This window comes from Physella acuta, unplaced genomic scaffold (genome assembly GCF_028476545.2).
Source record: "Physella acuta isolate Inbredline_101_S28 unplaced genomic scaffold, ASM2847654v3 ptg001901l, whole genome shotgun sequence".
NCBI lineage: Eukaryota > Metazoa > Mollusca > Gastropoda > Physidae > Physella > Physella acuta.
The window spans coordinates 116,621-142,500 of NW_026733406.1; the positions used below are offsets into that span (position 1 = coordinate 116,621).

The following is a 25,880-nucleotide window of genomic DNA, read 5'->3' on the forward strand; positions in this document are numbered from 1 at the left end:
TTTCTGCATGAGATCCGTGAATGAATTATCCTGCATTCACGCGATCAAATGACGCTTCAGCCATTGATGGTGCGATCGAATGCAGGTGTAAATGTATGTTGACGTGGGGTGGGGGGGGGGTGGTTATGAGAGTAAGGTGCACAAAATATCACGCAAAGCTAATTTTAAAATGGGGAAGGGAGAGTTTGGGCAGCTGTCTTTAATTTCCTTAACGTGGGTCAGGTACCCAATAGAGCTGGGTGAACTCTGTGACATCTTGAGGACTCCAGTATAGTACCCGAACACGAGACTTCCAGGTCTGCAGCTGAACCCTCTACCATACCACCACACCATCCCATCCCTATTTGTTGAATATAGCATTAGAATAGTGTAGGCTTCTCGACTATCAATATCATACAATTCTTAAGTTTCTGCTGAAATGTAATATCATTGAGTTAGGGGGTCCTCCATAAATGACGTCACACTCGTAGGGGGAAAGAGGGGTCCGTAATTTGGTGTGACGGGTGTTTGATGAGAGGGAGGGGGGTGTGGTTCAGATAGAAAAATTCGTTTTCTAACATTGCTTTTTTATAATACAAAAGTATTATTAAAAAGCAATGTTAGAAAACGAATTTTAGCCGTTAGGTCGCGTTTTTAGAAAAATGTTTTAATAAAATGTTATAGAAATTAATTAAAATACTCTATTATTGACAGAGTTAGGACAAGATTTTAGAAAAAAAATCGATGTTTTAAGAAAAATTAAACTGCAATTTTGAGGGGGTTGTAGAGTTAGGTGTGATGACATTTTCGGGGGGGGGGGGGGTCTAGCTTTTCGTGACGATGTGTGACAGAAGGAAGGGGGTGTAAAAGTCGTCCAAAAAGAGTGACGTCATTTATGGATGACCCCCTTATGTTAAACCATGCACTAGTTTACGTTTTTTGCATGTTTTGTTCTATTATTTGTGATCTAGTCTCAGTCAGTGACCCCAACATTTGATACTAAATTCGTCTAGCCCTGTTTAGCCTCGTTTAGTCTATTGCTATCTAACAACAGTACATGCGTCTAGCCCTGCTTAGCCTTGTCTAGCCCATTACTATCTATCTTAACCTTATATTCGTCTAGCCCTGTTTAGCCTAGTTTAGCCCTGTATAGCCCACTTGTATCTAGCTTAACCTTATATTCGTCTAGCCCTGTTTAGCCTAGTTTAGCCCACTTGTATCTAGCTAGTTCTTACATTCGTCTAGCCAAGTTTAGCCAAGTTTAGCCCAGTTTAGCCCAGTTTAGCCCTGTTTAGCCCAGTTTAGCCCACTTGTATCTAGCTAGTTCTTACATTCGTCTAGCCAAGTTTAGCCAAGTTTAGCCCAGTTTAGCCCAGTTTAGCCCTGTTTAGCCCAGTTTAGCTCTGTTTAGCCCACTGCTGTCTAGTTTAACCTTACATTCGTCTAGCCCAGTTTAGCCCAGTTTAGCCCAGTTTAGCCCTGTTTAGCCCAGTTTAGCCCAGTTTAGCCCAGTTTAGCCCTGTTTAGCCAAGTTTAGCCAAGTTTAGCCCTGTTTAGCCCACTGCTGTATAATTTAACCTTACATTCGTCTAGCCCAGTTTAGCCCTGTCTAGCCCTGTCTAGCCCTACTTAGCCATGTTTAGCCCATGTATATCTAACTAGTTCTTACATTCGTTTAACCCCATCTCTCTCAACACCTGACTAAATAATTCACTTCATGTGGTAGATGCCCCGCGTCACTTAGAAATTTAGATTGGTTTCAATGTAAATTAGAGAAACGAGGTGCTTTAAATCGCTGGCTCTGCAATGCGGTTCATGCGGATTTTTTTTTTCTTAAACCCCAATTTGCTTGACCCCTTGTTTTAATTACTCACAGCTATCTCGATCCCAATATATTAGGACCCCAATCTTTCGGCTCAAGGATGCTTTGTCCCATATTCATGTTTTAATTATTTCTTCATCGATTTCTTAACTCGGGTTATTCTATCATCAAATATCTAGACTCCTATTTTTCAAAACTTCACATTTCTCGAACCCAGGGTTTAACCCTACGGTCGAAGTGGTCGAGTCGGTAAAGCACGTGGTTGCTAAACTGAAAAGTCTCGAGTTCGAACCCTCGGACAGACGAGGCTCGTTAGCTGGGGACAGCCACTCTTCTAGGAGAGACAAATCCAAAATCAAACAGCTGCTAGTCTGTTAATGGTTGGACAAGTCTATGGAAGCAATTCCAAAAATAATTGAAGGCCTCAATGGCGCATAACCAGTTGATACGTATCCTTAATTGTGAAATATTTATAGTTATCTATCTTTCAATAACTAGGTACTCTCTCTAACTATTATCAAACTTCCTTTTTTGGCCCTTAATTACCGGCTCTAAAAAGAGTGGAATGGAAATTAAGAGTTGAAGTAGAAACTGCCTCTACCTTCGTTTCGTTTTGACGTGGAAAAAACTGTATGTCTAATAATGTTGACCTAATGGTCAACTCCACCCCTCCCCCACCCTTACCCTCAACCCAGTTTAAAATTAAGTGCAACCAACCTGATATTCAACATTTGCAATTAAATATGCTAAAAACTTAACCCAATTAGATACAATCTATTCCATTCTGCCCAACGTAAAATAAAATTAGTTAATCTTTGTTGAAAAATGTAAATAAATAAATATATACACATATACACACACATTTATATATATATATATATATATATATATATATATATATATATATATAAGCTACACATCAATAATCTATAGTACAAATTTGTAATACATTTCACTGTATACAATAGAGGAATCAAAAGCTGCGTACACATCAGTTTTTAGAAGACAGCGATTCGCGAAGCTCTGTCCGAATTCCGACAATTTTGTCATCAAATTCGCAACATCGCTGGTTTTTACTATCAAAAACAAAGCCAGAATAACACATTACAGAGTGCTATTTGTAAGGAGAAATCAAGGAAGATGTTTTGTTTTGTTTTTGTTTGTTTTTTCACAATGCAAATTTGTAGCTTTATTCTTTCTGAATTTTTTTTTCTGTGATAAATTGTGTTTCATTTTTTTTTGCCTCAGCTTGCGGTTAAGAGGTGCGAAAGGCTTTGTAAAAAGACGATATACGAATGGGAAGGATAGAAATGTAATGCTACCGAGATTCGATGTAAATAGGAAATTCCCGAATTTCGTTATTGTTTAATTAAAATTTCGTCTTTTAAAGCAGATTTAAAGAAATTGTCAATGCACGTAAGAAAGATAGGAAAGAAATGTGTTTGAATTTACAGACCGAGAGAGAGAAGGTTGAATATTGTGAGCGATTTTCAAGGAACGTAACTCTATTTCCTTACTTCCCTCCCCTGGCGAGCCAGGGTTTTGGAATGCTCAAGATGGTATTCATTAAGATTTAAATGGGGAGAATTTATCTCCCCTTGTCGCTAGCCAGCACCTCCGTGAACCGATGAACTCCTGTTCGAATGGTCGCTAACGACGTCACTAATTCTGTTGATAGCAACCAGCATTCCGAAAACAAGATCCCACTTCCGGTATCAACAATGTTGCCTTGTAGGACAGAAGTTGCTGATTGGTTAAGGATTAGGTTACATTTTGGACAATAGAGTAGATACTAAAATAGATACTAGAGATGAAGTAGATATTTCGTCAGAAAGGTAGCCTTAATACTAAAAAAGTAGAATAGACAGTATTGACAAGGTGGTAATTATTTAACAGGAGCGATAGAAAATGAAAGTACCATTTAAAAAGGCAATATAATAGACACTGAAATAGACACTAGAACGACAAAAACGTTGACAATAAAGTAGATATTTGGCTTAGACCCTTCCAGTAATAAGAGAAAAGTTCCCTCTTCGAAGCTGACGTTCCATGGGGCAAGTGAAGTAGAGTTCACCTCACATTTTAAAAAGATACATTAAAATAAACAATAAAATAGACACGTACATAAGAGATTTATTTATAGACAATGAAATAGACACCAAACTATACATTGAAATAATTTGGCTATAATGCAAATACTACAAAAAAATTAGCATATGATTATGTACGATTACAATGAAATGAATACTAAAATAGACATTAGTATAGAAAATCACAAAAACGTTCATCTACATTAACATGGAATGAAATTAGCACTAACATGTTCAATATTCATAACAGAATGGACAAAATGGACCAGAGGCGTAGCGACCCATTCCGGCGCCGGGGACAAACTTTCAATTTGGCGCCCCCATCGGGAGCAAATTTTCAGTTTGCACCCCCCTCCCTCAAACTTTCGATTTGCACCCCCTCCCCCCTTCAAACTGCAAAAAATACAGCTAAAATGACATTTTAATTTGTTTTTACAACCCATTTTGGCGCCCCCTAAGGTCGGCGCCCGGGCACATATGTCCCCCTCCATGCCCCCCCCCCCCCCCTCACTACGCCTCTGAAATGGACATAAAAAAGATACAAATTCTTAAACAGACAACAATATAACTATAAGCTCTTACTTAAAATAGACTAACATAGCTAACTACATAAATTTTAAACTAGACAGTAAATAGAAAACAACAACAGAAAAAATATAGACATTAAATATCCCTGTATTTTAATCATTTAAATATACGTTCAAAAAAGACTTTTTACCCAATTTTATAAACAAAAACTTCTATTTCAAGCTATATCATGATAGAAAGAATGATGGGTAAAATAATGGACAGATAATAAAAAATGGAAGAATAAACTAAAGTTCAACCACATTGATGCATAAGCTCACAAAAAACCTGTTATGTAATAAATTCATTTTTTCACTCACGAAATTATAACGTGGTATCTGTAACACCCGATAATAAAAGCCTAGTTTACAACACAAAAAAACAAAAAACTTAATTAACAATACAAAAAATACAATGATCCTTTCAATTTCGATACAGAATATTTTTTAGATTTATTATTTTTATAACTGGTTTGCACGAATTCTTATACATAGTGCATAATTATACGCAAGGGATATGTACGCGTACTTTGGCGTAGGGATGGGGGAGGTTTTACCGTGCAATATTTTATATATATATATTATATATATATATATATATATATATATATATATATATATATATATATATATATATATATATATATATATATATATATATATATATATATATATATATATATATACATATATATATATATATATATATATATATATATATATATATATATATATATATATATATATATATATTTGGAGTCGAAGTGATCGGGTCGGTAAAATCCATAGCTGCTAATACGAAAAGTCCCGAGTTCGAATTCTCGTGGCAGATAAAGTTCGATTGAAGGGGACAGCAACTCATCAAGGGGAGAGAACTCCGAAATTAAACCACCTATGTAAAAAGTCGCCGACCAGGGCGTTCCTACTTTAAATTTAGAACGAACGTCGCACGAACATAGTACGAACATAGCACGAACCTACTACAAATATAGCATGAATTCAAGACGAAAATAGCACGAAACTACTACAAATATAGCATAAATTGAAGACAAAAATAGCACGAACCTACTACAAATATAGCATGAATTCAACAGGAACATAGCACGAACCTACTACAAATATAGCATGAATTCAACACGAACCCAGTACGAACAAAGTACGAGCTTAGAACGAACATAGTACAAACCTAATACGAATATATTACTAAATTAACATGAACCTAGTACGAAGATAGTCCGAATCTAGTAGTAGTATTATCAAGTACAGAAACAGGTCATTAACGCTGAAAAGTGGGTTTTTTTTCTAACTTCATATCGTAACATACTCTTTTTTTCAAAACCTATTTACAAATGTACCAATCCTAGTTTTTAATCCTTACACATTTCCTAAATTATTCCCTTAATCCCCTCTATTATTCCCTGAATCCCCTCTATTATTCCCTTAATTCCCTCTATTATTCCCTTAATCCCCTCTATTATTCCCTTAATCCCCTCTATTATTCCCTTAATCCCCTCTATTATTCCCTTAATCCCTTCTATTATTACCTTAATCCCCTCCATTATTCCCTTAATCCCCTCTTTTATTTCCTTAATCCCCTCTATTATTCCCTTAATCCCCTCTATTATTCCCTTAATCCCCTCTATTATTCCCTTAATCCCCTCTATTATTCCCTTAATCCCCTCTATTATTACCTTAATCCCCTCCATTATTCCCTTAATCTCCTCTTTTATTTCCTTAATCCCCTCTATTATTCCCTTAATCCCCTCTATTATTCCCTTAATCCCCTCTATTTTTCCCTTAAATGAAGTCAGTTGGTTCTAGTGTGTTTTTTCCCTCTCTTTGTATTTACACATTTCTAAAATGTATTATGTAAGCCTAGGGTTAAGTGCTTTCAACGGGAATGTAAACAACACGATAGTGTGCATAGAAACTGCTAATTTCAAACTGAAGACCTTTGTCGTCTGCTTGACTGGTTTCTGTTCAATGGACTGTGGCTGAAATATACATGAGATGCGGTAGTGTGGGACGCCGAGTGTGTTTTTTTTTTTTAAGGCGCCTGTCGGAATTTGAAAAAAAAGGTGCTTTCTGATTGGTCAGTCGTGTAGCCCTTATCACGGTTGATTGGTTTAGGTTGAGGCGGGTACGTTGCAAGCAGTGGCGTGGTAAGTTGGGGGGGGACGTTTTAGAGGTGTTGTATAACCAGTGTTGCTTTCAGGTATTTTATGGAAGGTAGTTAGGAACTTTATGTTGTTATATTACTCATGAAACATATAAACACAAACACAGACACACACACACACACACACACACACGTTAATACCTTCTACATCTTATTCCTTTGTGGCCTCTGGAGAGCAAAGGTCAGCAGCCAACACCTCTCCACCAGACTATGTTTTGGGCAACTCTCTTTATTTGCGCCTATGTAAACCCGGCAGCCCTTTCCTATTTTTCTGTTCGTTCTTCTCCAGGATTTCCCCCGTATGACCAAATCCTGTTTACGCCCCTGATTGCAAGCATCCAAATTGGGAATCGTCACCAGAACACGGTGCCATTAAACATGATCATTATGTATTCTTTTCATTACCGCTTGTTTTCTATTTGTTTTGTAACGAAACTTTGTTGTTTTTTGTTTTTTCTTTCAGACGTTTTGTCTCTTCGTATTTTTTATTGCAGTTTTTTTTATTACCATCGACACTCATCTTACCAATTAATTAGATCTTTGTTTTCTTTTTTTTTAGTACTGGCTCGGTTCATACCCCACTCATTGTTTTAGGGATTATGGGCGAATATTTAAAAATGTATTTAATTATTTCTTTGATTGGTTTCATTGAGAAAAAAAATATTGACAAAAAAATTGACATTTTTAATAGCCCGTGGAGAGAGGTCATAAAAAAGACAATTAAAAAGTACTTTTTATTTGCTGTGTTGCTCTGTCATATTTTATTAAATTTGATTTTTAATTTGCTCCTTTTTTCTGATAGATTTAATAAAAAAATAAATAAATAAGTCGTAGTTTTTGGTTTAGTTAACTTCATCTACAGTGCAGGGGTCTCCAAACTACGGCCCGCGAGGTCCTCTCATCCGGCCCGCGGAGATCTTTTTGTTCACGGAAAAAACGTTTGTTGGTGATGGCCGAGGAACTTTGTCCAGAAAAATCAAGACATACCCGGAAGAAACTGGCCCCCGAACTGAAATTTGATAGTTAATGCGGCCCTTGGACTGAAAAGTTTGGAGACCCCTGAATCTACAGTATCAGTAACATTTCTTACTATTTTTATTTTTATTTTATTATTTTCCATGGAGAACATAAAATGCTAACATTTATTTAAAATTCCCCCCCCCCCCCCCCATGGTCCTAAAAAATCACAAAGTATTAAAATAAAAAGTTTAAGAAATAATACACATTTTTTAAAAAATCGACATTTTAAGAAAGAACTTATTTATGCCACTTTTTTTGCCGAAAAATGGAATAAAAATTTTACATCTGATGACATCTGAAACGAAGCAAACACTTCTTATTCACTCCCACAACAGAAAATTTTCCTTTAAAAATGATAGACATCCTTACCAAATATAGTGCATTGTTAAGCTATTCTATTTACGAAGTAGGTTGATCCTCTTAGCCATTCTTCAATACAAAAAGAACCGGATGTTACATATACACCAAGCACATCTTTTCATTGGCTTCGAATTTAAAACCTTGAAAATATGTTTTATACAGGATTCGAAATGGTATCTATGAGGCTTAAAAAAAATATAAATTGAGCCCATACCACATAGAAATGTAAGGGGGTGGTTTAATTATTTAAGAAGATTCGAGTATAAAGCCAGTGTTCTTCTTCTTTGTTCTTAATTGTAATATAGGTGGATATTGCATCCGTCAAAATTAAGTATTACGTGTCAATATGTTATGCGTCATATGGCCTCTTGAATCCGGCTTTTCTTTTTGGATTTGCTTTCATAGCTTTAGTTAACCAAGAGCATTCGGCTGTCGTTAAGACAGCAGTTGTTTGATTTTGGAGTGTTCTCCCCTACTTGGGGTAAAGATAAATTGATATTTTTACTTTCTCGTATATACGAAGTATAGAGAAAGTCATGTAATCGTGCAAAAAAAAAAAAATCGAGATTTTTACAAATCTCGACGTTTTACACCTCACTGATACGGAAAAACATAATTTTGCAATCTTGTCCGTATGTCTGTGTGTCTGTCTGTCCGTGTGTAAACACGATAACTTGAGTACCGTTACAGCTAGGTTGATGAAATTTCATATATAAGTATTTTATCAAAATCGTAGATCCGTATCAACTTATGAGCGATTTCCGATAACCGGAAGTGGTACTTTTCCTACTTTGAATTTTTCAAAAGCCTATAACTTGAGTACTATTTCAGATAGATAAATGAAATTTCACATGTAAGTAAAAGATCTAATTCTCTACCTTCTGTTATATTTTGAGTAATTTCCGTTGACTGGAAGTAGTACTTTACGCTACTTCCGATTTCTCAAAAAACTAATGTAAATTTTAAAAGTACTAATAATATTGCGCACTATTATGCGCTTTTTTATTTTACGTTCACTTGGTGTGCAATTAATTTGTCTACGAGATTTTATTCTATTTTTAAAACTTTAAGTATTTAAAATGGATTAAAAATCATGTCTATAGCCCGAGTTCCCATCCCCTGTTATTTTATATAAGAATATTCGAGAAAGTTTAGGGGAGATCACTCCCGGTTTTTTTAGACTATCGGTTGAAAACGGAAAAAACAGACAACCATGTGGTTTTGTAGAGTAAAAAACTTTCCAAATAGGATTTTTTTTTAATGCCTGGCGGTTAGTATAACACATAATTCCAGCACATTCTTTTATCGTATTGAAGCTTGTTTAAAAATGTATCCCATGTAAAATTACATAACAGACGCACTGAAATCGAAAATGTTTGTTATACTTTTTATGAAATTGTAGCTCCAATTAAAAGAGGAGAAAAAAAATTTACCCCCCACCCCCTTTCTATATTCTTTAGTAGCACATTCTTTAAACCTAAAGAAAAGCAACATTGTCTACAAGGATTGATATATTGAGCCGCATGTGGCCCACGAGCCGCACGTCAATAACCACTGGTGTCACCACGGCTCTTGGGTCACTAAATACATGCATATATTAAAGGTCAAGTCAGAGTTAATTTGGTAATCCGATCCTAAACCTAATCAATGAATAATCAGCCCACTGAAACTAGTAACGAAGCGATGTATTCATTCTTATCACGTTTTATTAATTTAGCGAAAACTTTCTTACAAAACGAACATAACAGAATGGTCAAGTTGGATTTTATTCAGTAATCCGATCTTAAATTTAATGAATGATTAATTAGCCCGCTGAAACAACTAGCGAACGAGTGTATTCATTCTTATCACGTTCTGTTGGTTTAGCGAAAATTTTCTTACAAAGTAAATATTAGATTAGGATCCTCTTTAGAAAATTAATTGTGCTTTTGGACGGTTGCCTTCGATGTAATGGACGGCCAGCAGGAAAGGTGCACCTACACAGAGAGCGTGGGTAGGGGAGATTCTATGGCAGATGAGTATCCGAGCAGAGGCGTAGCGACTGGGGGCGCGGGGGGTACATATGTCTCTGGGCGCCGACCCTTGGGGCGCCAAAATAAGCTCATTTTGACTGCTATTTTGAATTATAAATATTAAAAATATATGGGCGGGGGCGCCAAATTAAATGTTTTTCCCCGGGCGCAGGGAGAGGTTGCTACGCCTCTGTATCCAAGTTAGGGACAAGTGAATCTAGAATATTTTAAAATTAATGACGTAATGTAATAACCAAAATGTGAAATTATTGAGTGACGCAAATGTGACGTCATATAAAAAAACTAGATTTTAAAAATTAATTTACTGTCTTAAAGTCTTCGAAGATTATTATAAAAATTCAGCAATTATTTTCGTAAGTTGACCTGGCACCTGCCTCGATTTGACATAATGAATACACATAATCAGGGGTCACTTCCGGTTTCAGAAACAACTGCCATTGGTCGGTTAATCTAAAAATAATTTTTGCAATGCAAATAGATGTCCGTACGACCTCAATGGACGGCCAAGCAATTGACCGACGAAGACGGCTAGATAGCTTGAACGGACGGTCAAAAAACTTCCAAACGAATACCGTTAAAATGGACGGCCAAATACGGCTAGAATCGTCGGGAAAACAATTGAGCGACCAAGACAGCTAGAATGGACGGCCCAAACAATTGACCGACCGTATTAGGTGAAGTGGCTTTAAAGATAATAACACATTTCAACAGCAAAGGTTGGCCAGTTCAATGATTTATTTAACGATCGATCGACTGATTGATCGATCTGATTGATCAATGATTGAAAATTCGTTTGATCCCCGAGCGTTGAAAAAAATTCCCGCTTAAAAAATTGACGAGAAAATTGTAGTCTCCCACTGAACAACGAGTAATTGGGTGTGTGTGTTTTTTTTATAGAGGGGAGGTAATTTTAACACTACAGTGGACGTAATTTAACAAGGGAGGTAATTTTTATCTTTTCAGGGGATGTAATTTTAATTTAACAAGTGGAGTAATTTTAACATTTTACGTTACCTAATGTCATTTAATAAGAGAGGTAATTCTATCACTTCAGGGTCGTAATTTAATTAACCTAATAAGGTAATTTTAACACTTTTGAGGAAATAATTTTAATTTAACTTGGTTGGTAATTTTTATTAATTCAGGGGATGAAATTCTATTTTTACAAGGGTGGTAATTTTATATCCCTTCATTTGCCGAGCTTACTGAAACAGGTCAGATCACTTGCCCCGTGGAACTTAGATTTCAAAAGGGTGCTTTACTTTTTACAGAATAAATAACAATATCAGGTTGTTACAAACTTGCTTCCTCTGTCTGTCTAGATCGAAACGGGAGAGCGAAATTTCGGGGACTTCTAACAGATCAATTTATCTGAAATTCGACCCGTGGGCCAAGACTCAATGACAATGCAATATGACAATACATTACACACCCACCCAAGAATGCTAACATAATCCCCCCAGTCGACACATATACACACTTCTCCCCCCCACACACCCAAGAATGCTAACATAATCCCACCGTCGGCACATATACACACTCCCCCCCCCCCCACAGACACACCCAAGAATGCTAACATAGACCCCCCCCACACACACATACACACCACTCCCCCACACACCTACCCAAAAAAATGCTAACATTACACCTCCCCCACACACACATACACACCACTCCCCCACACGCACCCAAGAATGCTAACATAGCCCCCCTTCACACACACACATACACACCACTCCCCCCACACAGCTACCCAAGAATGCTAACATAGCCCCCCCCCCCACACACACATACACACCACTCCCCCCACACAGCTACCCAAGAATGCTAACATTGCACCTCCCCCCACATCTATATACACACACCCCTCCCCCGCCCCCACCCCCACCCCACACATACACGCATCCCAGCCACACAATGACGCGGCTCGAACCTGACTCAACCAACCCTACACTTACGAAGCACGGGCTCGTCCGATCAATCCCAACATTGTTGTCTAGAGTACGCTCCCCTTGTAATCAGATCAATAAATAATTAAAACACGATAATTTGTATGTCGGTAAATATACACTATGTTCACGGAAGAATCAATGAGTCCCATTCATCGATAATTATCGATCTATCGATTGATAATGACCAGCGTAATAAGGAGCTGAACGACAGGGATCAAGATCAGGGGGTGAGGCATTGTAGAAGATTCTAGAATATCTGGCGTCAATAGCTGTCAAGCGGGGTTGGCAGGGGGAAAAATCATTTATTTATGATGATGAATGAGAGGTCGGAGGTCGGGGGTCAGGAGGATAAATTCAAGTTTTAGTATGTGGACAGCATATGTTTGCTTAAGAAAAATAGAAGTTATCTCCCTGTATTGCATGATTTTTTAAATATTTTTTTTTAAAACAGTTTTAGAATTTGACGCCGAAATTAGGGAGGTGGTGTGTGTGTGGGGGAGGGGGGGGTTGTCTTAAAAAAGTCTTTGAAAGTTACATCCCATAAAGAGACAGTAGGTCAGGCTCATGACCATTTAGAGTCACTGCCCTTTTAAACAATCTTAATTAGTTATTTATTTTTTAAGTTATCTCCCATTTCTGAGTTGAAGGAATTTATTTTTACCTGAGGAGTTACAGCCCCTGAGTAAATTTGTTTTTGCTGTCTCTTACAATAGTTGTTCAAGTTATTATTCTGCATCTAAATATATAGTTACAACCCTTTACCATATGTGTAGGGATTACCGCCCCTTTTGACGAGTTACTTCAATGTTTTAAGTTACTTCCCTTCAATTAGCGATGTCCATTTATTGTCTCATCGACGTCCTTATAAAACATATTTCTTTACGCCTCCAAAGCACCGAGCTTCACCGCGAATAATACTAGTTATATCTATGTGATGCTAATTTGTAGATGTTAAAGCAAAACGTCAGTTTGATTGTATAAGATTATTGGGGAGTGTGTATTCTCACTTTTAAAGCTACCTCAGTCTGTTTAACATTTGTTTTTGGCAGTGGTTCGTCCTGGGCTGATATGATCCGCTTGTCTTTTTTCTGGGGCGACATTGAGATTGTTATTCATCTGTATTTTTTATATTGGCGAAATAGGGCCTACGGGGTATGGAGACAGCTTTCAAGAATGTCAGAATTTGTGTGTGTGCGTTTGTCTGTGTGTGCATGTGTGTGTATGTGTGCGAACGTGTGTGTGTGTGTGTGTGTGTTTGTCTGTGTGTGTATGTGTGCATGCGTACGTGTCTGTCTGTGTGTGTGTCTGTGTGTGTGTGCGTCTGTGTGTGTGTGCGTACCTTAGAGATGTGATTTACAACGTCAGTTTACCTTGCCATGTTCGCTTTAGTAATACAGATTTAATCATCGTCTTGTGAGGACTAGTACAGATTTGCAATAGTAATATTTCTTTCTGAATTGTAGGCCTACTTTCAATTATTGCATACTACAAAACGTCTAATTACAATTTTATTTTAAACTTGAAAATGCTAATTTGTGACTAAATGATGATTCAAGTATCTGGATTGTTTTTTTTTCTCTTTTTTTTTTCTCTTTTCTTTCTTTTTTCTTTCTCTTTACTTTCCCTTCCCGCGGGGTGGGTTGATGGGGTATCAGCTTATACCTAGAGCTGAATTAAATTTGGGAATAAAGAAAAATAATATTATAAATATTATAAGCAATCTGGATGATATGTTGAGTACAATAAGACACATCAAATCTAAACATTCTTCAATGTCAAACAATTTCAAGCTATATCAATTGAAGTCCTTACACAGTTTGTTTCTTTGTTGTTGTTGTTGTTTTAAATAAATCTATTTTAACCATTTAAAATAATATCAAAATTTTATTTATACAGTTTCAAAGACATAAGAAAATAAACTGTATATATAGTAATTCAATGGAAAAAGTAAAATGGCATAAGAACTAGATTAAAACGTGGGATGCAAGACCAGTGGCGTAGCGAGGTCGGGTGTCACCCGGTGCGGCACTTAATGGTGTCAGCCCCCCCCCCCAGAGGCGTTGCGACCCTTCCCGGGGACAAACTTTCATGTTTTCGATTTGCACCCCCCTCAAACTTTCGATTTACACCCCCCCCCCCCCCCCCTCAAGTTTTTGATTTGCACCCCCCCCCCTCAAACTTTCGATTTGCACCCCCCCCCCTCAAGTTTTTCTCTATATATGTTGCTATTTTTTGCCTTGGTGTCACCCTCCCTAAATGGTGTCACCCGGTGCGGTCCGCACCCACCGCCCCCCCCCCCCTCACTACGCCCCTGTGCAAGACTGTCTCTTTTAATAGAATTATACCGATCTATCATTCCTAAATTTTCCATGACTTAAAAATTGACTCCTTGCATTGTGCGTATGTTGGTTACAAATAAGTAAACTGAGTAAAATTCCCAGTCAAACCTGACGGTAATGTATTAATATACAATGTTCAGGCCTCGCCCTGAGAAGACCTCCTTCTTTAAAATTATTCACATTTCAAAAATATGCAATTTTAAAAAAAAATATTATTTAACAAATGCATATAATCTGATATATATATATATATATATATATATATATATATATATATATATATATATATATATATATATATATATATATATATATATATATATATATATATATATATATATATATATATATATATATATATATATATATATATTTATTTATTTATTTATTTATTTATTTATTTATTTATTTATTTATTTATTTATTTATTTATTTATGTATTTATTTATTTATTTATTTATTTATTTATTTATTTATTTATTTATTTATTTATTTATGTATTTATTTATTTATTTATTTATTTATTTATTTATTTATTTATTTATTTATTTATTTATTTATTTATTTATTTATTTATTTATTTATTTATTTATTCATTAATTTATTTATTTATTTATTTATTTATTTATTTATTTATTATATAGTTCATTTAATGAGTTCTTAACCAGAAAAAAAATAAAAAGTTTGGTTTTAATACAAAAGTTAACGATCATTAAAGTTCTTGTGGTTTTAGTTGGTTGTCATTTGAAACATTGCAGTTATATTTCATTGTTGTTTGAACTAGTCCTCTTTGTCTCTGTAGACTTATGTTACTTCGTTGTTTGAGTCTTGTCTGCAGTAAACTTCGTTGTATGCTGCATCGTTGTCTGGATGTCAGTTTTTGAGGTGCGTTTTTATCTGCTTTTTGTGGTAAATATGGATTCCACATCCTCGCAATATGAGCATTTGTATGTTTGGGCTTTTGGGTGGTTTTTTTTTTTTTTTTTTGAAAAGTGTTTGTGCAAGTTTTCCTCTATTGAAAGTTTACAGATTCGACAATTTAGGGTGTCGCATTGTTCTTTTACCAAATGGTTAATCCGTGGTCCGATGAAGATAATCATAAAATCTATATATATAATTCTCTTCTGGGAGCCGTTAGAAAACAAGCTGCAAACGCTCTCCCTACCTCCCCACCCCTACATGGTTTTAGTGAGCTGTGTTCACTCTAAATGTTTACAAGCAGAGCCAACGATTTTAAACGTAGAGGGGGGGGGGGGGGGAGGAGGGGGGGGGGGGAAAGGGGGGGGGGGGGTTATGGTCCTTAACGAGCTACTTATAGTGTTTTAAAGAAATATTTTCAGTGTCAGCGTTGGTACTGTCGAATTCACAAATTATGAATTATTGAAAATTAGAAACAACTAAATAGCGGCGTATGTTATGCCGCGGGCCGGCTCGTTGAATATATTGATTTTAACACGTTTTTATTAACTCAGCTTCGCGTGGATGTGTTTGTTGTTAAAATTGACATCGAAAATTAGCCCACTTCTGATTGCTCTATAGATCTGAAATTTGGCATGCAGGTTACTTTCGCCTAACAATTTCAGATGCAATCATAAAAACTAGCAATTAGAGACCGTAATTAGCTTAATTTAATTACGCCCAAAGGACCATAAAATTGAGGACATGATTTCTAAAGATACCGACAAGACTGGAGGCTTGTTGACACAGTTACTTCGGCCCCAATCGATGTGAGCGCGCTGGCCGTGATCGTATAGTGGTTAGTACTTCGCGTTGTGGCCGCGACAACCCAGGTTCGAATCCTGGTCGCTCAAGATTTTTTTAGTCCGTGTATTTATAAACACTTAGTCAATTCATACTTAATCAAGTCATTAGATAAAGTAGAAAATAAACTATATAAAAAACTTTTTTAAAAAACACGTTTTTCATGTGTAGCAACGGACTAAAAAGGAGAAAATAAAATACTTAAAAAAAAACTTTTAAAAAAAACACGTTTTTCTTGTAGACTAAAAAAGTAGAAAATAAATTTTTCTTTTCTACTTCCTCGAGCTGTGCAGATTCTTGTGATGACTGACAAAAAACGTGGGTCGGGCAGATGGGTCGGGAAATTTGATGGTGAACGTACCCACGTTTTTTGTCAGTCATCACAAGAATCTGCACAGCTCGAGGAAGTAGAAAAGAAAAATTTATTTTCTACTTTTTAGTCTACAAGAAAAACGTGTTTTTTTTAAAGTTTTTTTTAAGTATTTTATTCTTACTGCAGATGAACGTCGCTGGATCATAGAAACCCTGACAACGTTCATTAATCTAAACTTAAAATATTAAAATCATCTAAAGGTTTCAATTTGAAATTATAGTCAAATAATAAATGTATTTATTGACATAAAAATAAACAGCTCGTTAAAACCCGTTAACAATATTTGTGGTTAATAATACAATTAATAATAATTTCATTTTTGTTTGATAACTGTACACAACTCTTTATCTAAACTATTTTTTTAATATTGTTGAGTATTATTTCCCTTGATTATTTAAAATCAAAATATGGGAAGTAATTTAATCCTATTTATATTTAATTTAGAAAATTCAGTTTGGAAAATCGACTTCTAGCGCCCCAACAATGCCCAACATTCTTCTTAGCTACCTGCGCCCAACCGTTAGTATCGACTCCAAGCGCCCCACCTATAGTATCGACTACTGACGCCCCACAATTAGTATCGACTACTGGTGCCCCCCACCATTAGTATCGACTACTGGACGCTCCACCCCAAGTATCGACTACTAATGCCCCACCAAGAGGGGTAAAAACTGTGTTCCATCAATGATAACCAATACCACTCACTCACCGAATGGCTCTATAGCTCCTACATTCCTACGATGCGAATATTATTTTTTAGCTAAATCCAATCCATGTTTTAAATTTCCTTGTGACGTCATAAGCACTAGCTAAAGCTTCGATTTATCGCCCTTTTTTTATAGCTGTAAGTTTCTAATATTATCAATTTATAAATCCGTCTTCTTTAGTGCTGTATCGTGGAACCTAAAAAATACATTTGTCTGAAAGTAGTGTTTATAAAAAATTATTATACAACAATAGTCTCAACTCAATTGGAAATTTTGTACTAGAGAAAAAAAAAAGAACAATTGTTAAAGGGGGAGAGGAGGTTGAAGAAAGAAATAGGGGTGATTTTACATTTGGTTGAACTTGGTCAATTATGCACCTACTTTGTTTCAGGTTTGAAAAGGGAATGAGAAAACTTTTATAGGAAAAGATGTGGATTTTTTTAAAAGGGGTAAAGGGGACATAACTATTGTTCAGTATCAAGGCTAGAAACTGACAAGGGAAACAGCTTTTTTTTTTTTTTTAAAACAGCAACAAATCTCATAGCCATGATTTACGTTTTATTCTAAATTAATCAAATTAATTATAACCGGGTTCCTGTATGCTTTATCACACACACACACACACACATATACACACACTGACAAAAAACACACACACGCACAAATTACATACACACCCTGATATTAATGTTCAGATCTTTGTAAAAGACTTGCATGTCCCTAAACCTGAACTAAACAGTAGCGTTAGACTTAGGCTTATACTCTATACCAGTGGTTCTTAACCTTTTTGGATGACCGAACCCCACCAGTTTCATATATGCATTCACCGAACCCCTCTCAATACTCCTATCGTCAGCACTGACAAAATCTGACCGTGAATCATATAATTCGGGTGTGTGTCTTGACCTCGCAGAACCCCTGAGACTGATTCGCCGAACCCTGGGGTTCGATCTAGCCCAGGTTAAGAACCACTGCCCTAAACCAAATACTCTCGTTGTTCGCATGAAGGTCGCAACTATTCCATCAAACTGTTGAATCAACGCTCCAACTCTAACACTACACATAACCCAACATTTTTTTTCAAAACGTAAAAATTAACCTTTACCTTAAACCCCCAATCTCTAACCTCAAACCCAAATCGTAAACTAAATCTTAAACCATAAACTCGTGCCCTAAACCCGAACTGGTAATCCAATACACCATCTCAAATATTATACCCAAACAGTCAACTTAATCTTAAACCCCGATGCCGGACACTAAACCAGAAGGTAACTTAAAACACAATCTCGAACCTTAAACCCAAACCGTAAAGTTAATCTTAAACCCGAAACTCTTGCCCCAAACCCCAACCTCATCAATACCAAACTAAGGCCCTGTATTTTAAGTAGCAAACAATAACAAATTAATAAACAAATTTCTGTTTATTTTATTTATTTATTTTGAACACTGTATCCTATTCGTATTTACCTTCCCCCATACTGTAGCAGTATCGATCCCGCCCAGGACTACACGAGTAGATTGCTATGTTTCGCTCTCGTTTAATTGTCGGGTACGTAACGATTCTTTGCTCAGACATAGATTTCAACCTCACGCGCCAACCATTGTGACTTTGCTTATGACGCTGATATTGTTTTCAGTCCATGTTTTTTTTCCTTTCTCTCGAGATTACAACATGTAAGGGGAGGGGAGGGCGTTAGTGGGGGATGTACAGGGATTGTATTACTTCCCCAAATGATTCAATCGATGGTGATGTATTTATTTATTTTTTGGAATCGAATTTTATTTTTCTTATTGATGTACTCGAATATGGATTATTGTATTTTGGTTTAAAATTTTCTTCAAGCTAAGAAAAATAATAGTATGTTTACTAGACGAATTAGGCTTAACGCCGAAATAGGGCGAGTTTGAATCGATATTAACGATAAAGACAGCCGTTTTGAATAAAAGAGATATAGTGTGGTCTCTCCTCTGTAGTCGTCCCCTCCCCCCCCCCCCCCCCCCCTTCAAAAGAAACCCTCTAAAAAAATGGTCTATCAAATGCAACAAAGTTTATTCAAAATGAATCCTAAGTAGTTTTTTTTTTTAACTGCTACTTTCTTAATATTTTTTTTCCCTAAATACCACCCAAATCGTAATAACATAGGTTAACGTACAATTTCCTTATCAATTCATAGAAACTCCACACTTTTTTTGTTTACTCAAATATTTTCCATACCGTATCTTTCTCATAGCACCACCTACATAGCGTAAGTCAAAAGATAATCCCACCCTTACAGTTTTCATCAAATTCCTACACAATGTAACGTAGAAATCCTACCCGACGCTATCGGTCAAAGTTTCACTGTAACTATCTTTTCTTCAAAACTCCAATAACACAATTTTCACGAGAATCTACTCACCATACATATTTCATTTAATTTTTTCCCTTTTGTGCCCTAGACAAATTAAGCAGATGAAGTAGTTACATCTGTTTCAATTACCTCTGCATACAAGAGGATAGTGTGGTCAGCACTATGTCAATCCGCCTTTGTTTTCCTAACATGAGTCAGGTTCCAATCAGAGCTGCACGGACTCAAGCACTTCCTACAGACACAAACCCGGGATCCGAACTCAAAACGTTTGAGTTGGCAGTCTAACGCTCTACCTCTATACCACGCCATCCCTCTCCCACACACCTCTAACCTGAAATTCCCTCAAAGTCATCCGAAATCGAAATCCCCCCACCCAACACATCTCACTTCAAAATCCCACTTTTTCCCAGCACCCCCTCTATCTAACCTGACCTTAACTCAATATCCCGACCCACACCCCCCCCGCCACACACACACGTGCATTGTCCACACCTAACCCCATGTGGAGAAGATTGAAACATCCTTGCAAAAATCGGACAGATTTTCTCCAGCTTAATCTAATTGAGCCGCCCCTGGTTACATATATCCCGCACAATAGCATTGGAGAATTGTGTCTCTTTTGGAGAATCTTTCAATTTCATCGAGAAAAATAAAGTGTGGCATATCGACAGACCACAGGAACGATTTTAGGAGAGGTGAAAATAAAAGGATGCAAGATTTAGTACAATTAACTTTAAAATAAAAATCAGTGCAGGCTATTCGTTAATGTATGAAATGTAATTATTTATTAATTTTTTCCCATCGGCATTTATTGCTAACGAAGCTGGTACCTAAAGTAATGCCTAGCGTTTCTTTAGACCATACCGGCAAAGGTTGAGAGAGAAATCTTAGTGCGCCCCCCCCCCACACACTCACACACATATACAAGTATCCGTCATGGACTAAATACCTGTAACTCTAACGAAAAAGTCCATACTCTTTATATTAAAAACATGTTTAAAGACAAAATAATCATCACATGTTTTGAACCCTCCAAAAGTAAAACATCATGACAAACCCTACCCCCCCCCCCCCGCCACAATCCAGTTTGGGTGTTACGCCACCCACTAGTGCTTCTATATACTTCAGCTCTGTCCCAGTCTTCACTCATTACGCGGAGTTAAACAATCAAATAGTAGACATCTACGTAAAAATTAGCTTCACTTTTTGCGAAAAACTATTTCATCATTTGGGGCCCCGGCCAGATGCCCGTTTGGCCCACGGATAAAGGCGACGCTGCATTCTAAAACAAGCGTGTTTGACAGTCTATGATCATGAAAGACACCACACACAGTTTCTTTCGTGAATATCTTCGCAGGAGTCACCGCCTTCCCCCCCCCACCGACCCCCCCCCCCCCCCCCCACCAAATGAAATAGAAAACAAATTATATAGAAAATATATACTTAAACCAGTATCCTTTCTCACGGAATTGAAGTCTCCCACCTCGAAAGTTTCTAGTGCCCCCCCCCCCCCATCAAGTAGAAAAAAGAAACACTGAACACGAAGGAATTTCATTAAGATATGCTGCATCTAGTATATATTTTAAAAGACATTGCAAAACCTGCGAAAAGACCGCTAGAGGATGAAATGATTTTGTATTTTGTAATTGTGTGTGGGATGGTGAAGGGGGGGGGGATGGGGGGGCAGGGTTGGGGGGAAGGGGTGATGATTTTAAAGAAAAGAGAACACACAAAAATTGTCATAAAAAAATCTCAAACCTCAGCTTTATAAATAGCTGTCACGTGATTATTTTATGTTTTTTTTAAATCATGGAATTTTCTAAATTTACAGAATCTGTCAATATTCTACGAGCTGTCGTGTTTTGAGATAATAATAATATAATTACTAGTTTTGAATGAGTGCAGTTTTTGCTCATTGAATTAACCGACAGGAATGTTGGTTTCATACTGCAACACGCGCGCTTACTTTGGGTAATTTTAAACATTCTCATAATCCAATAATAACGCCTCTTCTTTCAAAACTTTCCAAATGGATTTTATCAAAGTTGCATTTACCTGGTAACACAAACACAAACCTAAAACCTTACTTCCTTTCATTAATTTAGGTTCCCAGAAAAATGCGCAACTGAAAAAATGCGCAACAGAAGAATGCGCAATTAGAAAAATGCGTAAATAAAAACTAATTATACTAATACACCTTAATTCTTTCATATTTTGTAGAAATATGTTTTATTATACTACAGTGTACATTTAGTCAGTAAATGCTTGATTTAAGAAAACTAAAATGCCGTCAAACTTTTTTGTGCGAAGTTTTCCGTTTCGCAGCTTTCAGGTCACCGTTAATTAAATCTACATTCTTGTTGTTTTTTTTCCCCCAATGTTAGTGGCGTTAAAATGCTTAATCTCGATTATGTAGCTTCTTGTATATATGTTATTGTATCAGTTCAGTCGCCTTTGGTCGGACACCCCTTCGCTCGCCACGACTTAACTAAAGCTTTAAATTTAGATACTTTTTATACTTTTGTTTTTACAACCATAAAACTGCATGGTCATTCACGATGTTCTTTTTTTTAGGAGAGGGGGGTTCCAAATCTTGATTTCTTCCTATAAATTTTACCAGGTTACCTCTACACACCCAGTTGCATCCCCTCCCATCCTCACAACCTACTGAGAGAAAAAAAATGTTCTGACCGATCAGAGACATTAAAATTTAACTTTTTCATGATTCGACCATACTATTTGTATTTAGTCTTAAGACTCGAACTGTACCTTCGGGCTAAGTAGTGTTTATGGTAAAGGTGACACAACAATCACCTGCATCGTTGTAAACCTTAGACCCGTTTACATTTGCTCAGCTTTAGTCTGTTATATTAGTTTTTTTTATTCTACTTTCGATTTGTTAATGCTATTACAATATTGAAATGAGACTGATAGGATAGAGGAGAAATGTTTTCCTACTAAGATCGGTGTTAGGGTCGGGGTTGAGATCAGCGCTAAGATCAGGGCTATTGTTAAAGTTACTTAGAGTCAACGTTTTTTTTAATCTATTCTGGAGGGGGGGGGGGACGCTTGTCTCTTCCCACCTCCACCCACAGCACGTCTACTCAATCCCCTCCCCCCCAACCTCAATCATCAGAACGAAATGAAAACAAATAGTACATACATTAAATAGCGCACTCCCCCCCTGGGATATTTTAAGTACCCCCCCCCCCCCCCCACCGCCTTCCGAAAGTTTCAAGTGCCCCACCCCCTGGACACATGTCTGAAAGAAATTATGTATATATTGTATAGTACTAATCCACTAGCCACAAGCAATTATTGTCTGATGTTGTTTTTTTAAGGGGGGAGGGAAAGGCTAGAAAAATATAGAAATATCCTTAAGGGGGTATGTCCCTACTCAGACCTTCGTGTGGCTTTACAAATACACACAAACAGAACAACGTATATCTATATATATCCACATATATTCCCAATTTCGGGGAGAATGGATAGGTCTAATAACATCCAAGCCACCCCCCCCCCACACCAGCCATTGTCCCTCCCCCCCCCCCCTCCCTGCACCCCTATGCGAACAAGCCCGCTGAACCCAGCTAAAAATAAAATATATAAATAGAGCAGTGATCAGATCGTGAATAGCATGTCCTGGAGCCGGTAACTAAACAACACAAGGCGGTTTTCTATTGGTTATAGGAAATGTTCGAGCCAATGGGGGATAATCGAATAATCAAACTTTCGATTGGCTGCGTCCAGTTAAACGGGGTATTAATGATGTGGAGTTGGGCTGAAGATGTCTGATTTCGACACTTAGATTGCACTTTAATTCCCCTCTCCCGTACAGGAAAGATAAGCATTTGTAGACATGCATCCCATAGGCTTGTGCATACGCTTGTCTAATCAAGCATGTGTGGCCTACAAATTCTGATCAATGGCGGCTCTAGGAGGGGAGTTGGGGGGTGTATATGATGACTCGCCCCGGGCGTTTATTTTGATTAAATATAATTGTATTTGAGAGAAATGGGACACACTGTATTAATCATATTTTATACGTGTGTGATTGCGGGCACGTGTGAGTTTTTTTATGTTCGTTTCACAACTTATGATCAATAGAGCAGAAGAAGTAGAGTTCACATGTTTCTTGACCTCGGCATATGAAGGGATGGGTGAACTCAGAAACCTCCTACACTAAACATTTGTGATCCATCTAATGGTGATTATTTCTGGTCCCTTTAAAGGTGAATATGTGTGGTCCCTCTACATATGAATATTAGTAGTCCCTCTAATGTTTTATTAGTGGTATCTCTAACGGCAGTGGCGTAGGCGGGGGGGGGGGGGGGGTTAGGGGGACATAACCCCCCCCCCCCCCCCCATAGACCACTCGGTATATATATAAAAAGTATGAGGGGGGATGCAAATCGAAAGTTTTAGGGGGGGGGTGCAAATCGAAACTTTGTCCCCGGGTAAAAACTGGAACCCCCTCCCCCCCTTGAGACGATCCTGTCTAATGGTGAATAGTTGTGGTCCCTTATAGTGAATATTTGTGGTCGCCCTGATGTTTTATTTATGGTCCCTCGAAAGGTGAATATTTGTAGTCCAACTGATAGCGAATATTTGTTGTCCATTTAACTTTGAATATTTGTGGTCCATCTAATGTTTTATTTGTGATATCTCTAATGGTGAATAGTTGTTGTCCCTTATGGGTAATAATTGTGGCCCCCTGATGTTTTATTTGTGGTCCCTTTAAAGGTGAATATTAGTGGTCCTTCGGATGTTTTATTTGTGGTCGCTCTGCTAGTGAAAATTTGTTGTCCATTTAACTTTGATTATTTTCTGGTCCCGCTACTGGTGAAGATTTGTGGTCCCTCTGATGTTTTATTTGTGGTCCATCTAATGTTGTATTTGTGGTCTCTCCTCAGGATGAAGCCAGGCGACATGATGGTCATCTGCTCAGTGACAGTGGTAGTGCTACTGGTCATCTCCCACGCGCAGGCTGCACCATGGAGGTAACGTCTGTCTAATTTGCTAGTATCTTAAATAATGTCTGCCTTATGTCTGTCTTATGTCTGTCTCCGCCCCACGCCCCCCCCCCCCTCCCCGAAGAAAGTTTACCGCCTCCTCCCCCCCCCCCTCCCCGAATGAAATGGAATTTATATAGAAAACATATATTTTACCAGTGTCCGTCCCCCCCCCCCCCCCCCCGCCCGGAAAATGTTGTCCGCCCCCCCCCCCCCCCCGAAGATATCAAGTGCGCCCCGGAGAAAAAAGTCTGGAAGAAACCCTAACCCTTAGTCTGTCTGATAGCCATCTATTTAATGTCATTTTCATGTCTGTATGTTCTTTTCCTCGTATTTTTTCTGATATGTAGCCCCGGCTTTTGTAGTATAGGTCAGAAACTTTCTGATGACATTCTGAAATATATCCGCTTTTTCTTATGTCATTTGTTATGATAAATGTCACGGTGTTTTGATGTCATTCTGATAACTTTCCGTGATCTTTCTAGTGTCATTTTGAAATATAACCCTACTTTTTTATATCCCTCTGTTTCTCTCTTGTTATTGTGTGGTAATTCTTCCATTGTATGTCTGCTCTCTGTCTACTTCCTATATATTGTCTTTCCGTTGTTCAGTTTGTTTACTTTATGACTATTGTCTTTCTGAAGTTTAATCTATCTTATATATATTGCCTTTCCATGGTTTAACCTCTCTACTTTTTATCTATTGTCTTTCCATGTTTTAATGTGACTACTTTCTTTTTGCTGTTTTTCCGTGGTTTAATATGTCTACTTCCTTTATATTGTCTTTATGTACTTTAATCTGTCTACTGTCTATCTAATGTCTTTCCATGTTTTAATTTATCTATTTCCTATCTATTGTCTTTCTATTTTTTAATGTCCACTTTTTATTTCCTGTCTTTGTATGTTTTAATGTCCACTATTTATTTACTGTCTTTCCGTGGTTTAATCTTGTCTACTTTCTATAAATTTGGTTTCCGTGGTTTAACTTGTCTACATTCTCTAAATTGTATTTCTGTGGTTTGATCTTGTCTACTTTCGATATCTTGTATTTCCGTGGTTTACTCTGTCCATTAACAATATAATCTCTCCGTACAGACTTTACAAAACCCTATTCAAGCTTTGATAAATATGTATCAACCCCTTCCCCTTACAACACACGTACCATCTATCACTCCCGCCACTTTCCGCCCCACCCCCCTCCCCCATCCGTCCCCCCATGGGCCGGACCACAAACCACGTGACCGCAAAGAATCCACGACCCGGTTACGTCAGTTTAACGAAAATAAACGCATCATCCGCCACGCTGTCCGTTTAACGAAAATAAACGCAGGTATAAA

At 37.3% G+C, this 25,880-nt stretch overlaps 1 protein-coding gene across 2 annotated transcripts in view; it reads left to right on the plus strand.

Annotated features, from left to right (window-relative positions):
- The window catches only part of LOC131931149 (uncharacterized), a gene marked incomplete at its 3' end in the record, with an annotated part of 70,866 nt that overhangs the window by 41,556 nt on the left and 3,430 nt on the right, over positions 1-25,880 (plus strand). For both annotated transcript variants that reach the window (XM_059287850.1, XM_059287849.1), the window contains 1 exon segment: positions 24,446-24,532. In XM_059287850.1, coding sequence (XP_059143833.1) covers positions 24,447-24,532 — 86 coding nt within the window.